This window comes from Pomacea canaliculata, linkage group LG1 (assembly GCF_003073045.1).
Source record: "Pomacea canaliculata isolate SZHN2017 linkage group LG1, ASM307304v1, whole genome shotgun sequence".
NCBI lineage: Eukaryota > Metazoa > Mollusca > Gastropoda > Architaenioglossa > Ampullariidae > Pomacea > Pomacea canaliculata.
In genome coordinates, this window is record NC_037590.1 from 36,014,751 (window position 1) to 36,037,865 (window position 23,115).

A 23,115-nucleotide genomic window follows, 5' to 3' on the forward strand; every position below is an offset into this window, starting at 1 on the left:
TGATAAAGCCTAGGAATCATATAAAATGACTGAGAAATGTTGACGTATATACTGATTTATGATAACAATGTACACAATAAGCAATGAGTTCGTTTGCATCGTTGCCACGCCATGTAGATAATGGCGACAACATTTCTGGGTATGAAAATTTTCAGCGCTTAGCAAGTGAGACACATTCACATGTGCAAGAAGTAATCATACGTTGTATGAGTATGCCTGTATGTTTGTTTGTTTATATGTTGTAGGAGAAGGCAGTCCCACTTATTTCTGGGATTTCTCTGGCTGGGAACTCATTCCCCAGAACACAGGTGCAACAGCAGAAACTGCTCTGGTCACGCCCCACTGTCTACGTCACCTCACACCTGATGTTAAGTTATTATTGATGCTGAGGCACCCAGTTGAAAGGTTAGTCATTTTCAGGAGAAAAAAAGATACATCAACAGCCAGTGAGTCAATAAATGGACAAGACAGCTATGAACACGCACGCACGCATTCTCGAGGTCTCTCTCTTTTTCTCTCTCATACGCTTACCAGCAATGCCTTTGCCTACTGCTTAGCGAACGAACAAAATCCACGTTAGTTTGTGACGATAACAGCTCAGAGCATGACATTTTAGTGCCTTTGATTGTGGGAAGCCCACCCGATACTGTAACTGTTGTCACGTGACCAGGCTCTACTCCGAGTACCTGTTCCTGGACCGCTTTAAAAGCGAGCACAACGTCTCTGCCAAGCTGTTTCACCTGCAAGTTCAGCAATCCGTCGCCATGCTGGAGCTGTGTGCCAGATCGCAGTCCACGTACCACTTGCCTGCTAAACAGAACTCTCCACATGACTATCCCGGTCAGTAAACAGTTTCACACTTTTGACACTGAGGTCGATCTACACCCTTAAGTCTAATTACCATTTATTTTAATTGAGACAAACATCACTAGATAAAGGCGTACTGCAATTGTTTGTTTGATTGCCGGGTGAATGGTTGTTATGCTGTATCCTACAGCCTTCTGGAAGCTCTTCTTCCTAACTTTTTCACGGGATTTTCCCATCATCATCAATCATCATCATTCCCTTGCATGACATAGGAGATAGTAATTAATGGTTCGTCAAATTTATTAACACTTGCTCTAAAATTGTCTTGCTCAGAGGTGATGAAAGGAGATTGTCCACGTACAAACTGAACGCAGAAATATGCACCTTCAACATTTCAGATTCGCCTCATGGTCAGTATGTACTCCGTCTGGCTGGAGCAGTGGCTTAAAGTTTTCCCTCGGCACCAGATGCTGATAATAAGGAATGAAGACTACTCTAAGAATATAAGCCATCATCTTCAAACTATTATGGATTTCCTAGGGCTTGGTGAGTTATCCATGACAGTATCGGGAAAATACATTTGTTTGGCAAAGCAATATTTATCTTCCTGGTATCATACTTCAGCAAACAGGTAACCCTACACCAACCTTACCGCGTGACCAGATCCCGTGAATTATTTGTCCGTATTACATATCACTTTATCACGCGTTTGTGTTTGGTGCAAATTATTTGTAATTATTGTGTAAAACTTAGTTTGAGATACTATTTTTCCAGGAGTGGGGGATAAGCACACTTTCGGTTATGGAGATGCACACCTATTCACTCAGATTATATTGTACTTACATTTAATCTATTATCAGAAAACAATTTCATCCCACCTGTCCTGTAGTATGACGACATCAATAACAGACATCTTACCTGTCGTTTCAGCATCACTTCCGCCGAGCGACCTTGACAAGATAAGTGCGCAGGACAGAGCGTTCGTGAGGAACAGCCAGGACAAGGCCGTGGGCGACATGTTGCCGGAAACTCGGAAGCTGCTGACAAATTTTTACCGTAAATACAACGAGCAGCTGGCCACCATGCTGAGTGACAAACGTTTCTTGTGGCAGGAAGGCGGACAATAAGATTTTGCATCGTGAAAGAAAACTGGAGCAATTTTATGCCTTGAAGGACAATAAGATAAGATCGCAAAAACTGGACACGTGCTGTGGCAGGAGGTAGACTGAGGATTATATTGTATGAAACTCGAAATGTTTCGAGACATGAAAGAGATTATACCAAAGCATTGCTTGGTATTATACATGCACGTGCACCAGAATATACCTTAAAGCAAAAATGTGTGTGCGTGATGTGCGCGCGCACACGAGAGAGAGAAAAGGAGAGAGAGGGAGTGGAGATAAAGTGTCAGCCGGACATGTCAAGTGCATTTTAAATAATACTTTCATTTTGCAAATTCTTGTTCTTTGATATTTACATGGTATAAGCATATACTCGCGTGTACTATATGATGTATGTATGATTTGCATGTTTCCTTTTTTCAGTATGATGTGTTTCGTTTTATACTTGATAATGTAGAGTATAATTTACTAATTTACAAACATGTGAATAGGAAAAAAAGAAAAGAAAAGCTGAAATAAAAGGAAGAAAAACTTGTTTGACTTTATGAGCTTAGAAGAGAAACAGACACTTGACAAGATTAATTTAAAAAGATTAAAAAAAACAAACGCGTGCAGTCTGGTAAATAAATAAGAAAAGAAATTTTTGAGAGACAAGTTTAAAATGTTCAACTCAAGCTTCAGAGTGATCTCCCCTTCAAACTGAAACGACCGGTTGCCAAAGACAACGCACGAGCACAAGTTACTGAAGCTGTATTAAATCAGCGATAGAAATATCCATCATGAGGTATGATTTGTTAATGTTTGACACATTTAAATGGTTATTTACAGGAAACCGTGTCGTAAACAGTGTGTACAGAAAACAACATCGAGCCGAGGATCAGTTGAATCACGTAGATCTAGAATCACGCCATGAGCCTGTCACTCAATGTTACATCAGACCTCCAGTCCTTCCTTGGTTTTACAGAAAACATGGGACTTGACAAATAAAATACAACAAATAACGTATTCTATAATATTCTATCATATTTGCCGTAATTCTTTCTGTTATTCACACAGTCACACACTGATTTTTCCTGCGATTCTGTTATTATTTCTGTGATTCTCTCCACGATGCTTTCCTTTTCAATTACCATTATCTTAATTTATTTATTTTAGTTTTCAACTTGTTTTTTTTCTTCTTTCTACCTTTATTTCTGCATCTTTTTTGTTTGTTTTCTTTTCTTTTTTTTTTCTTACCTTCCATTCTTTTCTTTCTTTTTTTATTTTCATCTGTTTACTAATAAGGTTCCTGGACATCAATAACTACCGTCTTCCTGCTTTAAGGACCAAAACCGTTGCTGCCAAGGGTGTGCTGGGGATGTCCAGGTCTAGTCAACGACATGTGTTTGAATCGGGACGAGTCTTGATGTACATTTCCTTCGTTCTGTTTGCTTCCAGCTTTGCGTCTTCTGTTTGGGTAAAACGTTTTCTTCTCAAAGCTTACAAAATAAACTTTAACAAGATATAGAACTTTTATGGTTCATTTGTTAGTCAGTGTATACCACAACCTGTAAAGAGTCTGGTGTTTGTATTATGTTGCTAGAATAGGAACACTACTTGTAATCGCCCTTATGGATTAATAAAGTTGTATTGTATCATGTTTATTGACACAGGTGAGACGAAATCTCGTCGATTCTTACGAACAAATAAATACAAACGTACGAGACAATGAACTCATCACTTACGGAGTATGGCGCGTCTGTGACAAGAACGGGGAGTGTGACTTTGTGACAAAGATCCACAATGTCAGTGAGTTGTACTAGAGTAAAAGTTAGCTCTGCCTTCTGACCAGTTAAATTTTAACTTTAATTAGCAATTTAAGGGAAGAATATCTGTTGCTGTAAACTTTCATTTATGGGATATTACTATATTAATTTGTTTCAAGATCTTACAGAAAAGCAGAACGTGAGACTTTTAGTCATCTGGCATCACTGGTCATTGACCAACTGCTCCTGAATGACAACTGACTTTGACAGGACTTCGACTGCATGACACTTGACTGACAGGACTGCACTGTATGACAATTGACTGACAGGACTGCCACTGCATGACAATTGACTGACAGGACTGCACTGTATGACAATTGACTGACAGGACTGCACTGTATGACAACTGACTTGTCTTTGCCTCTCTGCAGATATAGCTTCGGCACTAACGGTGCAGTCGCTAGTGACGATGGCGTTGCTAGGATACGGAATGTCCATTATTCTGGAGCTGAGTTCCCATGCAAGTTTGTTCTCGGCTCTGGCTGAAAACAGGGCACCGGAGTTCGTCTTTGCACTCTCAGGTATATCTATACATGCAGCACTCCTTTTAATGTCTTTAGCGAAAAACAACTCCTTAGAGACATTGAGAAACAATCTACTTTAGTCTCTCTCTATACTATCAAAATACTTGATACAAATACTAAAACACCAAATCCAAAAGTTGGCAACATGTGATCTTGATCACTTATAAAAAAGACCGTTTTCATTTTATGCAAAGTCCGCTTTTGATCGCGTGTCAGCTAGACTGGTACATAATATTATGTTTCCATCTTGTGTGTACCTGCTTGATGAACATCAAAGCTGTGATTCACTTCATGAGTCTCGTGGTGTTCACTGGAGAGATTAAGAACCGAGCCGAGAGGACGCTGGGATCCGTGGACGTTGCTGGCTGGGCTTTTGTGGCGTCAACCACTGGGGTCTTCTGTGCAGGTCAGAGGGCAGGACTGTATGTATGGGCGTCCCAAAATAATAGGCCTATTATCTAAATGTTACTAATTACAGAGCTTTTAAACACTCATCCATATACACACTTTCTTTGACTGGCTGGACTTAGATACACTTTTACTAATCATGAGAACTAAACAGCGTTCCAATCACAATTCAACGACTTTGAACGCATCAGTTCATGTCTATGGTTTCAAAATTATACTGTATAATTGGTTAGCAAAACTAACGACAGTGCTTTACCTGCCAGCAACTTTCAGCTTTACCATGTTTTCTTACCTCGGATAGGCCTTTAAACCCTTTTAACTATTCCGCCCGTCACAAGCGCTGTTTGTGGTTGGATGGGCAATGTTAGCCCATGACAAAAGGATGTAGGCTGTGACCAGTAGATTGCCAAGGTGAGGTCACAGATGTTGGCTCAAGTTTTTGATGAGACAATGTAGCAGTCACCGCGTGCTTTCATTATTTAAGGTATTCTCCCTTTCCCACCAAAACTCTCGGCAAACAGGCGGAGACTTTGGAGCCCAGCAGTTGAAAGAATGAGTCATTGCGGCCATTACCTACAGCACCTTTCTGTGACCACCTTAGTGGTACTTGGAGACGCCATGATGACTAAGCCACACAAGAAAACCTAATGTTCAAACGATCATGAGTCAATAAACGGAATCAGCCAATGAACGAAATTCATTCTGAATCTCAAGTCGTCTAAAGTTTAAAGGAGACGGTTTTCTTGCCATTCCTAAATAAATTACACGTGATCAGCAACTTGAAAGCTGCTCGTAAAGCGCCATGTGAAGAAGAAGGGTGTCTTGGTGTTTGCTTGTGTGAAGGATAACGAAGTTAGAAAGCCTGTGATCAGGAGCTTCCTGTAACGTGCTGTGTCAACTCGTCCTTTTCATTGAAAATAATAATAATAACAAAAACTGACTGGACTGAGAAATTCAGAGAAGACTAGCAAGATTGATTGCCACAAAATGCGCTGTCTGGAAAGAAATGTAACTTTTGTGTTGATTGAAATTAGTAACGCTATTGTGTGAGATAAATACGTAATGTTTGTGATGAACATTCCCCAGTCCTTGCTTCCTGCATCATGGCGCTGTTCCGCTGTCTCCCCATCCGCCGCAAGCGCCGCCGCTTCTGGAAGCTTCCTCAAGAGCTGCGGACACGCCCAATCCTCAAAGTCCTCAACAAGGCGGTGGCGGAAAAGGACAACGTGACCTCAACCTCGCCGATACGGATGAGTGAGCCGCCCCGGGCCAACTAGGTCTGTGCTTCATGTTGATGGAATTCACTTTGTTTATTGTTGTTGTGTACGCACTGAAGCGAACTCTGTGCACGTGGCTCAGTGGGCGTTGTCAGTGGCTGTGCGGGCGTCGCGGAATTTATTTATCGTGTGTTGACATCGCTGATTGGCTGCTTCGCTGCATGACGTAGGAGCGATGACGTCAATATGAAGAGAAAGAAATAATGCACGCACGCATAGCCTCCCTCTCTCTCCCCCACCCTCTGTCTCTCACAGACACACATCGTCTCTCTCTCTCTCCTCTCACACAGACATAGCATCTCTGTCTCTCACTTACACTATCTCACATCTCTCTTTTTCACACACACACATACATAAACACAGTTTCTTTTCTTCTCTCTCTCCTCTTTCTCTTACCCTCACACTCAGTCTCTATCTTTCTCCCTCTTTCTCTCTCTCACACAGAGACACATACAGTCTCTTTTTTCTCTCTATCTCTCGCAGAGAGACATACAATCTCTCCCCCTCTCTCATATACACAGTGACAGTCTTTCTCTCTCCCTCCATCTCTCTCAGAGACATACTCTCTCTCTCCCTCCCTCTCTTTCACAGACGCAGTCTCTCTCTCTTTCTTCATTTTTCTCACATAGACACACAGTCTCTCTCCCTTCCTCTCCCTCTCGCAAACACTTAGACAAGAGACAGTCTCTCTCTTTCTCCCTTCCCTCCCACAGTTTGAGAGAGAGAGAGGGAAGGAGGGCAGAGGGTTGTGTTTGTCCCACATGAAAGAAATAATATATTTTTACATGTTGGGACCTTCCTGCGTCTGCTTTCATATTTATTTCCTGCGTATTGTGTTTTCATAATTTCTGATAAAGATGACAAATTTAAAATAAAAATTGCTGTAAAACTGAATGAGTATCTGTGTCCTTGGGCATCATCAAAGTCGTGGTAAGCATGCACAGATGTACAAACCACTTGCGCAAGCAAACCTTCCTACACACTGCTATACATGCTGCCTGTGTGTGTGTTGATAACGGAAAGAATAACAACAAATATCATAGAATGTGCGCGCCAATAGCACACAGACGTGGATTCTTACGTATGTAAATGTCTTAATGTTTGATAAAAAGTTTAGCCAGTAATCAAATACAATTTTTACATATGTTCAGGTTGAGCTTAACATAACTGACAGTCTCAAAGAAAGAGAAAAGATATGGAGGAGAAAGGAACAAATCAAATAAAAAAATATTCAAAGAGAAAATAAGATTTACTGACAGGATGAGGAACTGACACACATAGAAAAAGGAAAAAAAATAATAATAAAAAAAATAGTGAGAGACGCAGAAAAGAAAAAGGTGTGCACACGATCAAGAACCTGAGATGCATGTAGATACGACAGATGAGAACAGTTCGTGTCCTGGTTAGTACGGCATTGACTGTTTGTACAGCGCTCCCCACATACATGTCCGCATTCACTTGAGAAATATAAACGATTCAAAAACTGCTTTTTTTCTAACAAACAATCACGTGCAATAATCCTTCGGAAGAGGTAGTAGAAACACTTAAATCCTTCATATCACATGGTGTTTGTAAGTATATAGGTGGATACGAATCGTGCGGAACCCTCCTGTGATTGGGTTTCCCCAATACCGGTAGTCCACTTCATAACGGGATGTACTCGTCCTTCCGACAGACCGTCCAACCGCAACGAGCGATTTCCATCGGACGCCCTTTGACGTCACCAAAGTGGAGATTTTTTAGCGACCTTTGATTGGTTGACAAGATTATAAATACTTCAGCTTGTACCTGTGTGTCGGCTGCGTCTCTGGGCTAGTGCTGGAGATTTCGAGTTCTTTATAACACCTCCAACCTCAGGTGAGACTAAGTTCTCTTGACAAGTGTATGTGTATTAGTGTGTCAGTGTTTGTGTTTGTGTGTGTGTCAGTGTGTGTGTATGTGTGTGTGTATGTGCGGGCGTTTCTATTTTTGTATGTTGGTTGGTGCACCTGTTCATGTATGTTATGTCCAGCTTTGCGTTTGACTGTTATTTGTTAACGTTGAAAAAATGGACATTATAATTTTTAATGTTGTTATTATTTTGCTAACGTTCGCCATGTACATATTTGTGATTTTTCATTTCTTTGAGGGCAAATGTTGACATCTAAAATAGACCTGCAGAAAAAAAAAAATCCCCGTAAACTTACCTGTCGTTTAGCTCAAAGATCCAACACCCGACTGAAAAAAAATGTCAGTGAACGAGATTTAGGTCAGCCGTTACAGGTGAGTAATATTGTGTTGCGGCTTGCGAAATATTAACTAAGCAGGTCGCAATTTTGAACTGTTCCTGGTTTCAGGCTGCAGTTGTTTTTGTTTTTTTTTTCTTTTGCACTAAAAGCCACATACAAGCGCTGCAATTTTATTCATCAACACAAGAGTAAGTACTACTCGGAATACGGGGGGCACGACTGCACACGAATTGCCAAGCATTATCTGTTCCTTTTCCCTCTTGTCTCTCTTCCTAGCAACACCAGTGGTTTTTTTTTTAAAGGCGAAATTACGCCGGGGGTTTCTCCAGGCAGTTGCCGGAGTTCTCACGACTTCAGCGCACCCTTACCTCTGTCTTTTCCCCGCTGCACCAAACGAGGAGAAAGAACATTATCTCATACTGCCGCCTTGATAACGGTGTGCGTGACTGGAGGTCTGATGGCTGCGACAACAGCTGCTGCGATCACGTCATGGGGTAGCTTCAAGTCATGGGGTAGCTTCAGGTCATGGGGTAGCTTCAGGTCATGGGGTAGCTTCAGGTCATGGGGTAGCTTCAAGTCATGGGGTAGCTTCAAGCTACACACTTGAAAATCTCTACATTTAGTTTTATTTCTCTCGATACGACGCCCAATCAGGTTACAACAGGTGATACAGGTGGATTATTAATCCTGAAATGTTATAGGGCCACATCACTGCTCCTTAATAATATTGTTTCATTGCTCACAGGTTAAGGACACAAGCAATCAAACTCAAAAATTAAAAAAAAACGCAGCTAAGTGCTTTTATTTTTGTAACACACACATTCCATTATCATCGAGCAACGGTTAGATGTCAGCAGTCCTCGTGACACACCATTAAATGAAAAATTCAGGGAAAATCGTGTTATCATACTGTTGCTCATCATCCATGACAGCATTATACCGTATTCTAGCTTACACCCGACACACAACCGCTACAACCGCCACCACCACAACAATAAAGTAATAAAGATAATTCACAAGAAAATTGTAGTCACGACCACTGTGATGGTGCTGCTGCTGATGATGGTAATGATGTTACTTGTCATCTTCCTGTTGTCATGTGTTGGTAGTTTACCCCAGTAGAACATCCATTTTTATTCCTGTCAACAGCACATCGTGGTAAAGAATTATCATCAGCCATGGGTTTGAGAGTGGTGGTATCACTACTCGCCATCGGATTCTGCTGCTGTGCAACTACAGATAATAAATGGCTGCAGCAGTTGCCCTGGTACACCAGGCACAGTATGCTGACTCTTCAGGATCGTCTCGGACTTGAGAAGCTGACAGGTGACAGAAAAATTTAATTACTGGATTCGAGAAAAACTTAAAACCGTTTTAGTCCATCTTTTGTTTTTCATTTTGTACAATTTAAAATCTGGATTAGTTTTATCTTTGTGATAAATCCGGATTAATGTTTAGCTTAATGCTCAACCCATCATAAAATCAACTGCATGTTCAACGGGGTAAAGGTGCAAGGACCCTAATTTCTGTCACATTCTAATTCAACTGGGTTTCTTTTGATAGTATGGGACATGTTCCAATCCTTTGCAACGATACTAAAAGGGCTTTAAACGAATACTCAACTGTTTTAAGTAACCTTTATTCATTTATTTTGTAATCACCATCAGCTGCTCCTGTTCCCATCTACCGTCCAGACCTGGGGGAGGTGATCGCTTACTGGCTTATCAGGTACAACTACGACGACTTTGCCGTCTTATCAGCGGGTCCTCACACAGGTATGTCGAGGGGTCGAGTCAACACTTCTCCCTTTTCGCTAAACTACCTTTTGCTCCAGGTCATGGCCACATTTTTATTTTAGCCGAAATTTATTGCACAATTACTATCTGACAAGTGCATTCAAAAAGACTTAAAAATAAAAAAACTCGGCGAGGGGGAGATAGGACGAGAACTGTTCATGTGCAAACACTGTCGGGTTCTGAAAATACTATTGACAAGTCATCGAGTGAAGACCAACTGCGTCTGAAAAAACACGGCTTTTCCGAGTGTTACAAAGCTGGGTGGGCGAAAAGCGGGTGAAGAGAAAAAATCTTGGTAAATTGGGGTAGTAATCACGTGATTGAATAAACTTACAATCAGTACTAAAAGGATGCCAACCTGTGTAAAGAACCCCAATATGACTGCAAACTTTCCAGCAAACTTTTAGGGAAAATCACTTTTATATCTGTCCTGCATCAGGTGACTACAGACTCATAATGCAGGGCAAGGAACCCTCCCAGCTTGTTGGCCTCAACCGTCAGGCAATGGCGGAGGGCAAACAGTGCTTGAGGTACGTGCTGCTGACCCCTAGTCCTGACCTCAACATGGCCTGTGATGTGGCGGGGGGTCAAATCCTGGAGAGGCCTTTGACTGGCAGTGAGGTAATCTATGATCCGAGCGAATCTTTAGGAAGTTAGTATACTCACTGAACAATCTAAGGATATTATAATTCATTAATAAAGCATCTCTCTACATGCCGAATTGTTAATAATCGTAGTTAAAAGACATCAAGGAGTAACCCAGATGGAAGTTACTGATTCACTATATCGAGGCAAGGCAACCTTCAAATTCTCCTCATCATCGTTTGCTTCCCCAAATAAATCAAATCTCCATTCACTACTGTCAACATCCTGTTGCTGCCCCCAGGGAGTTTCGAATCCTCGTCCTTTTGCTCTGAACACTAACCACATGGCTATGCAATCTCCTTGTTTATTTTGGAGGGCCTTCCAACAGTCAAATTTCTCTGAAGCGAAGTAAGAATATAAATTATATATTTGCACATACATTTGTATATGTCCAACAACTTCATTACTAATGTTTCCTCCCCGTCCCACCCCCCACCCCCCTCCAGAACATCCCCCAGATGTGGTCAGATTTGCGGAAGAAAGTTGTGAGTGAGGATGTATGGGGACCACACGATCCGGACACCAAACACTTCCAGTTGGTGTCCCCGTCGCACCCTGCTTTCTTGCCGCTGACAGACTCACTGGACTACCACATCCGGTCTCTGGGACTGAGCAACGGGAGCGACTACAGCGTGGAGAAGTTGTGTCGTCTGCTCGAGGTCTGCGACAAGTCGGGTAGAGTCCACAGGTACCGGGAGACGGCCTACGGTGAAGTCTACTTGCACCTACAGCCTGGCCAGTTCCACCCGAGTGACACCCACGACCTACACTTTGAAATTGTTGGAAAAGACGCCGACAAAGAGGTTGTCGTCAAAGGGTAATGACCCCTTACACTCATTATCTTGTGATTAGCCTCGTCACACGTCTGCACCCAGTATCATGTGACGAGCCTTTTATTTCCTCTTCCCACATTCCGTCAAGATAGAATCATTTTGCAAAGAAAAGTTATTTTTAATGAGTAAATCTCCTGTAATGTCATTTTGCTTAACGATAATTTCTAGACATGATGACTTGTCGCATCCAGCAAGAGCTGGAAAGATTTTAGTAAATCACATTTACCCTCAAAAATGGAGATATACTACTTAGGGTCATGTAGTGTTGCTATGGAAAAGTAGGTAAGAAAAGCTCATCATGACTTTATTCGCAGGTTCGCCATACAGCCGAAGCATCGAGCAAGACGCCAAGTCTTCTCCGTCGACGATTACCTACACCATCGATGAGGACAACATGATGCCAGACTATAATCAATTTTCGATCGGAAGTTGTGCGGTAATGTTTTTGTGTCATGCATTTTTTTAAAATCATGTCGGGACAAATGTAGCTTTTGTATGAATAAAAAAAAATCAGTATGTGCTTAACGATATCTATCTACACGATTGTTGGTCTGTCTGTTAGTTGTCATTGCTTTTATATTATTATTGTTATTATTATTATCTTTTGTCGAGTACCTTTGCATCTTTCATTATTGGTTGACCTTTTGACACATGGCTTTAATCAGAGCCGACAGAACATTCTACAAGAAACTTCCTAAGTGTACTTTGTGTTTAAACTTTTGAGAAGTTATACACCTTACTTAATTGTTGAGGATTTTTCATGCAGGTGGGTTGCGGTCCCGTCGCGTGGGCCCAGGTGTTCGGGTACTTTGATCGCCGCGGCCACGAGCCTCGGGGGAACATGGGCAGTCGCCAGCTGTACAGGTGTGGAAGTGATGGCACCACTGGCAACGACACCTGCGAGGCGCCTCCCAAGATGGCAGGAGACATACGGATACAGAACTACATCAAAAAAATGGCTCAAATTCTTGGGTCAGTAACATACCTTCCTCTACCTTTCCCACTCACTTAACTTCCGCTGTGATTGCAGAACATGAAGAACATGCAGTTGGAAATCTTTAACTTTTGATGAAGTGATTACAGTGGTTTTAAAAATGGACTTTTTTCTTGCAGAACGTTCTGCCTGTTTGATCAAGGTGCAACATGGCAATCGTCCATGGATAAGGTGGCTAACTTCTTCAAGGAGCGCCAGGGGAGCGACGCTAACATCCAGCTGCACACGAATGGATTGTTCAGCCTCGTCGGAGTTTACAGGTAACACGTTTCAACCCATTAAACATGTAACACTTTCAAACTGTTTAATCAGGGCTTCTGCTTACGCAAAAAATTGCGTACAGTACGCATTAAAAGTTCGGAGGACCCCTTCAATTTTCGTCAATGGGGTCCCATTCAAATTTGGGCGAAGAACAGGAAGCCTTAAAAATCTGAAGAAGGGGTCCCTGGGACCCCAAAGAATTTAGCCTTAGCAGAAGCCCTGAGTGACTGTTTAGATTACTATTTTTTCTGACCACCTGTTTTTCTTTCGTTCTTCTCGTTTCTAGTATTTGTTATCTAATACAGCAAGTTCTATTTGTCCCCGCAGCGACGACATTCGAGACAAAGCGCTAACCTACCTGCGACAGAAGTGGCCAGTCATCGTGGGTATCAGGGTGTCGGGTATCTTCTCGCAGCACTACCCCGTCATGACGATGTACCGCCAGACCACGACCAGCACCAAGACGTGCACGCAGGGCACGAGCTCGTGCACGGTCAAGGACACCACGGAGTACGAGATGTACCTGCACATGGGGTGGGGAGGCGACCAGAACGGGTGGCGGAAGGCGGAGATGTTCATGGCAGCCGCCGCGCGATACTAGCCTGACGTCACGCGGCATCTCACGTGTGTGTCGCGTTGTAGACTTTTCACCGCCGCCTCGAGAAAAAAATCAGGGATAATAAAAGAAAATAACGACCTGGACAGTTTGTTGTGGCAAATGTGCTTTTTTTTCTTTTTGTCAGAATCAACGATGCGAGGTCGTGACTTCACCACCAAACTGCTAGCGGCACTGGAATATTGACCCTGAAACCAAGTTTTTAAAAGATGCTGCTTTCAAATATCCATTATAGTTAGCAGAAATCAACAGTTACGAACACCCTTCGTTTCCTCTAATCCTTGGGTTACATTTTTATCTTTGGAGTTGGACTGGTGATAGCAAAATCACAGACGGCTTCTTTCCCTATAGGGTGGTCTGAGCAGATTTTACTTTTGAATTGTTCATAAGAAGTTTCAGGTATGGATATCATTATATGTTTATTATATACTACCTGTAAAAGTACCATTACATTATTTACATATTCTCTTCCTTAACCATTTCATCATGAAGCGGTCGGCTGGCAGATGGCGAGCTTGTTCACTGTTCATTGCTCTACTTAGAATACACGAGCTTGCGTGTGTGCGTGTGCGTGTGTCTGTGTGTGTGTGTGTGGAAGAATGATTGTAGCACATCTTCCTGGATACGTTTCTCTTTTATAAAAGTTTATATTCTTGAATAATCTAATTATTTTACTGAAAATTTGATACAGTTTTTTTTTCACAAATATATTCTCGTAGCTGTAGTAATCTTAACATTTTAATCATCAGTTTTTGTTTGTTTTGAGAGAAAGATTGTTTGGCGCAAGCGCATGACTTCATTATCGTCGATTTAGACAACAACACAGCTTGTGACTCCGTTATATCCAGGTTTTCCCGATGATATGATCACCGCAGCTTGTCGTTCCAGGATGTGGAGGCGAGCCAACAACATCCGGGTGTAGATACTTGTAGCTTTAAGTGCATCCGTTTCGCGAGCTCCTTTCACGACTGTGGATAGCGAGGACTTTGGTCGTGAGCGTGGGCACCACCTTGTGTAGGGCCACAACAGCCTAACCTCTTGTCTGCTGATAAATTGTCTGAAACTGGGAGGGGCGAGGAGAGCGGTCGGTAACAGTGGTATCCTGGAGATGACGGTGGGGTGGGGTGGAGAAGGGTAGGCGGCATAAAAGTCTCCCATTTATTTTACATTTTAAAATTTTACATGTGCACAATCCAATAATAAACTCTTGAACGAGAACTAAGCAAGAATCTTGGCAGTGATTGTGGCAAAGCAGTTTTCAATATAATAAAGTTAATTTATGTAGGTCACTACCACTACCAACTATAGCCTTCTCTTCTTCTCTGACAGTTCCTGTATGCAGACGGAGGATTTAAAATTGGGATCATTATGTAAAAGGTCGAATAACAGGGTGAATTGAAGTCTGAACTTGTGAAGGACGCGCGGGACACAAAGCTGGAAGGGAGCTTATTCGTGTGATGATGTATATCGTTTACAGACGACGACGATAGATGGCTAAACTCTTCCCTTACATCCCAGCTAGACGACTCCGCTACTCGTGTGATGATCGTCTCCGTACTCTTCCTGTCACCCAAAACAACAACATATGTCCACAGGATTTTTAGTTATTGTTCAGCGAAGCAATGAACTCTCTCCCTTTCCATATCCGCCTCCTACCCGCTATTGAATCCTTTAAACTTGCACTGAAAACACACCTCTTCATTACTCTTAACACCCTTTCCCTTAATGCTAGTCCTTTTTCGAACCTTTCCTTTTGGAATATCAGGTTCCTTTCAGCTCTTGTTCTTGTTATTTGGTTCCTTTTTGTGATTTCTGTATTTGATTTTATTCTTTGTTTAGTACGGTTGTTTATTCTTTTATAGTTCATATGTTATTTGTTTTCCTGCCCCTCGTATGCTGTCCATGTTTTCTTAGGAGAGTGAGTAAGTACTTTACAAATATTGCATTATTCTTAAATTCTTAAATTCTTCTTCTTTCCTATACCCCAGTGGAGCATAGGGCCGCAACCACACGCCGCCATCGGATCCGGTCCTGGGCATCCCTTTCCAGTTGGCACCATGTCATGCCAGCTGTCTCTGCCTCTCTGTGGACTGATCTCCTCCACGTCTGTCTGTGTCTCCCAACCTTGCGCCTCCCCTGTGGGTTCCAGCCCAGAGCCTGTCGCGTTAAATTGTCGGCTGGCTTTCGTAGAGTGTGGTCAATCCAGCCCCACTTCCGCTTCTGGATGTCTTGGCTAGCAGGGTTTTGGTTGGCTCTCTCCCACAGGTCCGCATTGGAGATCTTCTCAGGCCATCGGATGTTAAAGATGCGGCGCAGACATTTGTTGATGAATGTCTGTATCTTGTTGGTGATGGCATTTGTCACCCGCCATGTCTCAGACCCATACAGAAGGACTGACTTTACATTGGTATTATAGATGCGGATGTGTGTAGAGACAAAGCCTTGGAGTTCCAGTTCTACTCTTAAATTCTTAAATTCTTAAAATTATCAAATTCCCAAATTCTCAAATTCCCCAATTCTCAAATTCCCATATTCCCAAATTCCCAAATTCCCAAATTCTCATATTCTCAATTATTAAATTCCCAAATTATCAAATTCCCAAATTCTCAAATTCCCAAATTGTTAAATTCTCAAATGGTTAAATTCTCAAATTCTCATATTCTCAAATGGTTAAATTCTCAAATTGCCATATTCTCAAATGGTTATATTCCCAAATTGTTAAATTCTCAAATTCTCATATTCTCAAATTCTCATATTCTCAATTTCTTATATTCTCAAATTGTTAAATTCTCAAATTCTTATATTCTCAAATTGTTAAATTCTCAAATCTTATATTCCCAAATTGTTAAATTCTCAAATTATCAAATTCCCAAATTGTTCAATTCCCAAATTATCAAATTCCCAAATTGTTAAATTCTCAAATGGTTAAATTCTCAAATTCTCATATTCTCAAATGGTTAAATTCTCAAATATTATATTCCAAATTGTCTCAAATTCTCAAATTTAAATTCTCAAAAATTGTTAAAATTCTTATATTCTCAAATTGTTAAATTCTCAAATCAAATTCTCAAATTATCAAATTCCCAAATTGTTCAATTCCCAAATTATCAAATTCCCAAATTGTTAAATTCTCAAATGGTTAAATTCTCAAATTCTCATATTCTCAAATGGTTAAATTCTCAAATTCTTATATTCTCAAATTGTTAAATTCTCAAATCTTATATTCCCAAATTGTTAAATTCTCAAATGGTTAAATTCTCAAATGGTTAAATTCCCAAATTGTCATATTCCCAAATTCTCATATTCTCAAATTGTTCAATTCCCAAATTATCAAATTCCCAAATTGTTAAATTCTCAAATGGTTAAATTCTCAAATTCTCATATTCTCAAATGGTTAAATTCTCAAATTGTCATATTCTCAAATGGTTAAATTCTCAAATTGTCATATTCTCAAATGGTTATATTCCCAAATTGCTAAATTCCTAAATTCTCATATTTTTAAATTCTTCAATTCTCAAACTCTCAAACTCTCAAATTCTCGAAATTCCCAGATTCCCAAATTCCAAAATTCTCAAATTCTCAAATTCTCAAATTCCGAATTTCCGAAATTCTCATTTTCTCAAATTCTCGAATTCTCAATTTCTCAAGTACTCAAATTCCGAATTTCCGAAATTCTCATATTCTCAAATTCTTAAATTCTCAAATTCCAAAATTCTCAATTCCGAAATTCTCATATTCTCAAATTCTCAAATTCCCAAATTCCTAAATTCCGAAATTTTCGCGGAGAGGATCAGTGGTGTAGTAAAAGATTTGCATCAACATATTTTGAAATAGTTTTGTGTTATGATTCAAGTTATATTTGAAGTAAAATTTATCAGGCGGCGTGTTCACAACACCAAGGGAGATCATTATGTTTTGACAAAAAGTTTTTCTTTCCGGAGTTCCGTACCTTGAACTGCAAGACGCTGTTTAACGCTCCATCGAGGTCATGACAGCTTTTCAGATATTTGTCACAAGGTACACAGATGAATATCTATTATAGGGAACACAGATGAATGATGTAGATTTCAGGGTACACAAATGAATGAGATGAGGTGGAGGGACAGGATACCTTTGCTCTAAATATGAAATGTAAACTTCCTTTTGATGGTGTAGTTCTTTTCTGAGTAGACAGATATTTTATGAAACAGGTAATATTTTATGTTATTACAAATTTTTAAAGTGAGGGAATGAAAATGCTTTAGAATTTAGGAACTAGACTGATTAGGAGATTACTAACAGAGACAGCAGATCAGCCTAAAAGACTAGGTGACCGAGACTACCTCTTACAACAAATTCACTCATTGCATTTCCGCACACTAAACAGGTTATTCTAAAATCATATGATACATGTCATAGATTTTACTTACTGTGAAGAATGTCTGTACATTCGTGCACGCAGAAACATTGTTACCATTATTGCCATTGTTACCATTATTGCCAATATCATCCTCTCATGATCGACGATATCAGTAACTTGGGGTTAGGTCATGACGGTCATAAATTATTTAATTACTTCCTTCTAACATATTTCTACACTTCCCTCTGTGAATCACACTCCCAAATCGAAAGGACACAGAGGGTCACAGCAATTTTAATCTTCTCATTGGAGCAAAAAACAAACAAGCCATGCTGTGTTGTGCCAGGAGCGCAGTGAACACGATCATCTGACGACTACTGAACATGATAAACAGCGACACACCGACTAACTCTCATAAGCAGACCTTGATATCGACTGTGAGATAAAAATCCAATTTAGTAACCTATCTCATAATGCTAGCCTTGTCTGTGCCAATGTAAGCTGCAGCACACGGGTCAAAGACAGGTCAGCCAATAAGGCTAACTAATTACATAGCGACGCGTGGTGCCCGCTCAAGCGTCCTTAGCAACGACCAGCAACGTGCGTCATTGACCAGATTGTAAAGCCTCTCTTTCAGTTCACCAACAGCTCTCGTCCAGCCTTTGACAGACGTTATAATGACTAGAAGCTATGTGTGTTGAGAACTTGGTGATCAAAGTAGGGTTCTGTAACACATTACCAATACGGAATCAAAGAATGTGTAATATGTACACACACGCAAACATTAATTCCCTTCCCACTCATGCATACACATCTTATGCACACACATACTCAAAGACATATTTGTACATACTTTCTCGTGCATGCATAAATACCTGCACACTAAGAAAAAGTATATATACACGTGTGTACACAAGTACGTGCATGCGTGCATGCAGGAACACGTAGGCACGCATGCTGACACGTTTCCATGGTCACAATAGCGACCTAATCAATGGGGTTCTACAGACAGACGGCAATAGCAGATTATTTATTACACAATGGCAGACGGCAGAGTTTTGTAGCTCAGCCAAAACACGAGTCCGTTACACCACACACACCAGTCAGTGACTGAAATTACAATAAGTTCTACGCATGTAGTGAGTCATATACAATCGCTGAGCAACCGAGTCATGCAGGAGCTGGCCACCCGGAAGAAGCTACAACATTTGCCGCCATTTTTTTCATCAGTTTCATTTACCGGAAACGTTTGTTCTGTCGTCGCAGTGTGTCTCGTGAGTACGGGGGGATAATGTCTCGTTCATTCAGTGGCAGAACCTTGCGTCTGCTTACACCTGGCGTTGGGGACGAGATAATTTCCTTCTGCGAGTGACATTATTGACGAAGGAATTTGCCAGAACTCACTTAATCTTCTCCCACCAGAATCTTCATGTGAACAGATAAAATTCAGCCTGAGACTGAACGACTGGTGCGTATGAAATTTTTCTTTTTCACTTTATCACTTCCTCCGCTCCACTCTCTGTACTCTCCAATGACCTTTCCTTCTGTGTTAAATCCTTCACTATCCATTTGTTCTAAAAGTAAACCCAGTCAGACTATAAGAAAGTTGGCAGATACTAGGGGATATCAGGAGAGTAACCGAGGGACATCAAAAAGCCAATATTTAGGTACATCAGAAGGAAAATACTACGGGACATCAGAAATCAGGTATTGAGCGATATCAGAATGTCGCCACAGAGATATCAGAAGATGATCACCAGGAGACCCACCCCAACCCTGCTGCAGATCATCGTCTTCTACCTTTGGACTGGTCGTTACATGCTATTTGCAAAGTCAAGCAGTCCAACAGATGAGTATGCCTGTGGATGGACATTGAAGTCATGCAGCAGGAATTCTTCTAATAGATCATTTTATGACCCAAGACCTGATCGCATGATGCACTCTATTCCTCAGTTTAAAAATGTACTCAAGAACAAGCTCCATTCATGTAAAAATATTCTTTTTTTCAAATATTTTAATGTTTCTTCGTTTTATACCAAAATAACGAAATCTGAATGATGTTCAAGGATTGTAAGCAAATTTCTGTTGTTATTATTTTTTTACATGTATTAAATCCCCGTGTTGCAGACGTAATATTGATGTCCACATGGAAGAGCCACCATCTTGCGAAACGCGTTACCTGTTCCTGGCAGGTCACGTGCTGTTAATTATCGGCTTCACGTGCTACGTCGTGGGGTTCGCCACGGTCGGCTGGGTGGATGCCGGTGGAGTGAGGCAGGGTCTGTGGTCGAGTTGTGAAGACCATGTGCATCGCATACAGCAGCTCGGTCAAAGGTGCGGGAGCTAGTGTGTACTTTTGTTACTTTTATGTCTGGCATATTGTCACAGCACGCATCTCACATTACTCACGCAACCTGATGATTGCAAGTTACCTATCACTGCACGACAACCAATCCACTTCTGAAAGCCCTGTCTAAGTTTATGACAGTGTGTGCATATATATATATAAAGTGTATGCCATGTGTATTATATTTATACAGATATCTCTATACCTTTCAATATCTTTTTGTATGTATCTGTATGTGTTATATGTGGTGTTTTAGTGTTATATATACATGTATGTGGGTACTGTGTATGTGTGGTGTATGTCCATGTGTATATTGTGTGTGTACCCTCGCTCACTCGTGTAAGTAATAGTTACACATTAAGACACTCGGATATCGCATATGAAAAATATTCACATCTGCTGATTACGTATTTTAAACAATTCTCCTACGTAATCGTCAACCTTACCTGGTCGTGCTGAACTTCCTTGTTCAGGGTGGCTGGAAGGATCTCGAATTTTGTTGACCTTTGGCCCTTATCTGCTACCTTCTGGCGTTCCTCCTGGGACTGCTGTTCCACTGCTTGTCCTACACGCGCTGCTGGTCTGCCACCGGCGTCCTCGCCACGTGGATCTTGGAAATATTGGCCGGCGTTGGATGTGAGTAGTCTCACAAGTGGCTGTGAGTGTGTTGTTGACTGTTGGCTGTGAGTAGTCACTAAAAGTGGGTAGAAGCAGTCCTAACTCACATGGCCAGCCATGTGTACGCAGCTGTCGTGGCTGCTGGTTCTAGATAAGAAAAGCGGTTGTGGATGTGAACTGGATGTGAACGGGGGTGACCAGAGGTTCTCACTTTTATCTTTTTCAGCCCTTTTCAGCTTCATCGGGGTGTGCATCATGGGCAGAAACGGTGAGCGCGAAGGCTCCCTGCAGTTCCTCTTCTCTAACAGCTGCCAGCCTCATCCTGATCGTCCCTGGCACGTTCATGACGGGCTTCACGCGCAGAGGAGTGACAAGGAGCATCAAGAACCGCAACTCCATCGTGCCGCAGACACCTGCTCCATCTCTCTCTCAGACTCCAGCACGCGGCCGCTTACCTCCCCTTCCAGGAGCCTCGTCGGGTATCGGGGTACGTGCAGGCGTGGACAGCTCTGGGCCACAAGGATTACATGTGGAGCCACAAGGAAGGCATCCTCTCAACTGCCTTACATTGCCTCACACTATCATCCATTATCAGCGAGGCAGCTTCATCCCCTGGAGCACTTTCCCGATTCCCAAGATCCTCTTCCCTTTCCTTCAGCGCCCCCTACAGAAGACCGACCTCCTAGCTACGCAGAAGCCATTAACACTGGTTACATGTAGACTTTTAACAAAGCACGTGTTACTTCTAAGCTGAGGCATGCTGTGGATGTACTGCTAAGTTTTTGTTGATTTCCCTTTTGTGGAATATCAAACCATCTTGAATTTAGAAAGTGGCAATTATTTTCTCCATTTTGAGGAGAAAAGTCAGACTCCTGTAGTGTTCAAAATCCGTGTGTGAGTGTGTTTTGGACATTTTCGCTATCATCGACAGTTTTGGAAGCAAAGTTGGTCTGGACCAAACAATCGTTTGCCATGAAGACAAAGTGGCTTTTCCTCATACTCGATGTACTGTGGATGAGAATAACTGGTAGTTCGACACATGGTGGTCATAGACGGGTAGAAGTAGTGACAGCTAACCTTGTTACTACCTGTAGCAGTACCGTGTACTAAGGTTGGACAAAAGATCTGATATGGGAAGACAAGGCCATCGGGACATTTTACAACCGCTCATAAAAAACAGTAAATTATTTTCTTCTGCTATTTGATGTCAGTATCTTTTCCTCTTTCTCTTTGTTTGTCTCTTGCTTTACTATGTTGAATCCTCATTCTCCCTCTCTTAGACTGAGGCACAGAGTCATAAATGCCATTTGTAAACATCCCGAGGCCCCATGGGAGCAGGGCCAAGATGTTTAGAAGAGCATTTTACACCAGCATCTAGGTATTCGTCCTGAAGTACATCACTACCCTCTCATATAAACCAGAATCATCCATTTGACAAGCATTGTGTAGCAGACAGACCTACTTATGGCTAGTACCTGGACTGGTGCTAATTATGGTAAATTTAATTATCGTTGTACGATATGCATGGTATTATAAAGCATACACCTACCGTTTATGCTTAAGATGAGAGGTATACAAAATAAATTGCATATTTTCTTGAATACTTTAAATATTGACATTTTACAATGTTTTTATGAGTATTTCATTTCGTCTTTCTCAGCTTTTTGTTAGTGTCCGTGGCTTTTTGTTTCATATATTTGTCCTTATGTAAATAAATTGTTTTGATTAAAGGTGATGTTCCCTGTGTTATAAAAGGAAAAAATATTCTTCTTCGATGTCTTTCAGAGCAGCATTGAAAATATTTAAAAAATCAACGAATAGTGGTCATCTTAACGATGCTATAACTATAACTAATGCATCATTTAACATTGTTTCCTATTCTCGGGTGGTGGCAGAGGGGAGACTTTTTCCGCGTAACTTTTCTGTTTGTCGTAAAGAATGAAGTATATTACTTCATAGACTCCACTGTTTATTCATTTGTTCATTTATTTTTCTTGCATAATGCTGCTTAATTCTGACGGATTCACTGCCTCTTTGATACAACACTACTTTTGCCACGCTCACTTACGTCAAACTTCATAAATGACGTAAAAGAATGAGTCGCGCGGGGTCGCGTCGACACCTACGCAACTGCCCTCCCCTGACGACAAAAAGAAAAAAAAAGGAATCTAACTATATTCGCCTGAATCGAGAATCGTTACAGTGACAGCCTGTACAAACTCGATGTAAGGGGATGTGTTGAGGATAGTAAGGAGGGTAAGTATGGGAGGATATAAAAGTCGAGTCTGGAAACTTATTCCAGCCTTTTTTATTTAACTAGTTTATTCGCTTTTTTGTAGCCGTAGTGTGCCGTGATGGCTCTCCATGGATTCTGTATACGTATCTTCGATACAGTTATGATCGAGTTTCGTAAAATCAGGAAGTGAGAAGAAACTCTTTTGCTTTGTCCCACCAAACACACGCAATGCTTGTACACATGCCAAGAACGACAACTCC

The 23,115-nt window shown here is 41.3% G+C and overlaps 4 protein-coding genes across 5 annotated transcripts in view; all 4 read left to right on the forward strand.

The window, feature by feature from the left end:
* The window catches only part of LOC112561145 (carbohydrate sulfotransferase 15-like), a 5,509-nt gene extending 3,048 nt beyond the window's left edge, over window positions 1-2,461 (forward strand). The window contains exons 5-9 of the mRNA XM_025233439.1: window positions 246-405; window positions 671-840; window positions 933-940; window positions 1,206-1,353; window positions 1,738-2,461. Of these exons, the coding sequence (XP_025089224.1) occupies window positions 246-405; window positions 671-840; window positions 933-940; window positions 1,206-1,353; window positions 1,738-1,934 (683 nt within the window). The 3' untranslated portion in view covers window positions 1,935-2,461. The remainder of the gene's footprint in view (window positions 1-245; window positions 406-670; window positions 841-932; window positions 941-1,205; window positions 1,354-1,737) is intronic.
* Window positions 2,462-2,589: 128 nt separating this feature from the next.
* LOC112570595 lies at window positions 2,590-6,354 on the forward strand. 2 transcript variants are annotated; one of them, XM_025249118.1, is made up of 6 exons: window positions 2,590-2,712; window positions 3,213-3,384; window positions 3,581-3,716; window positions 4,105-4,254; window positions 4,535-4,663; window positions 5,752-6,354. In XM_025249118.1, exons 1-6 carry the CDS (start codon window positions 2,708-2,710, stop codon window positions 5,940-5,942), a joined length of 783 nt encoding a protein of 260 aa, XP_025104903.1. In that variant the 5' UTR covers window positions 2,590-2,707; the 3' UTR covers window positions 5,943-6,354. The 2 variants fall into 2 exon arrangements, with proteins under 2 accessions (XP_025104903.1, XP_025104912.1); XM_025249127.1 differs by having other exon boundaries at window positions 2,613-2,712; window positions 3,252-3,384.
* A 4,938-nt stretch (window positions 6,355-11,292) lies between these two features.
* On the forward strand, window positions 11,293-13,403 carry LOC112571364. The gene is made up of 5 exons (XM_025250321.1): window positions 11,293-11,428; window positions 11,759-11,880; window positions 12,211-12,416; window positions 12,558-12,698; window positions 13,027-13,403. The coding sequence occupies exons 2-5, from the start codon at window positions 11,839-11,841 to the stop codon at window positions 13,298-13,300; spliced, it is 663 nt and encodes a 220-aa protein (XP_025106106.1). The 5' UTR covers window positions 11,293-11,428; window positions 11,759-11,838; the 3' UTR covers window positions 13,301-13,403.
* A 5,240-nt stretch (window positions 13,404-18,643) lies between these two features.
* Window positions 18,644-22,775, forward strand: LOC112569233. Its single transcript, XM_025246969.1, has 4 exons — window positions 18,644-19,122; window positions 19,782-19,988; window positions 20,475-20,637; window positions 20,846-22,775. The coding sequence occupies exons 2-4, from the start codon at window positions 19,801-19,803 to the stop codon at window positions 21,371-21,373; spliced, it is 879 nt and encodes a 292-aa protein (XP_025102754.1). The 5' UTR covers window positions 18,644-19,122; window positions 19,782-19,800; the 3' UTR covers window positions 21,374-22,775.
* The last annotated feature ends 340 nt before the right edge of the window (window positions 22,776-23,115 follow it).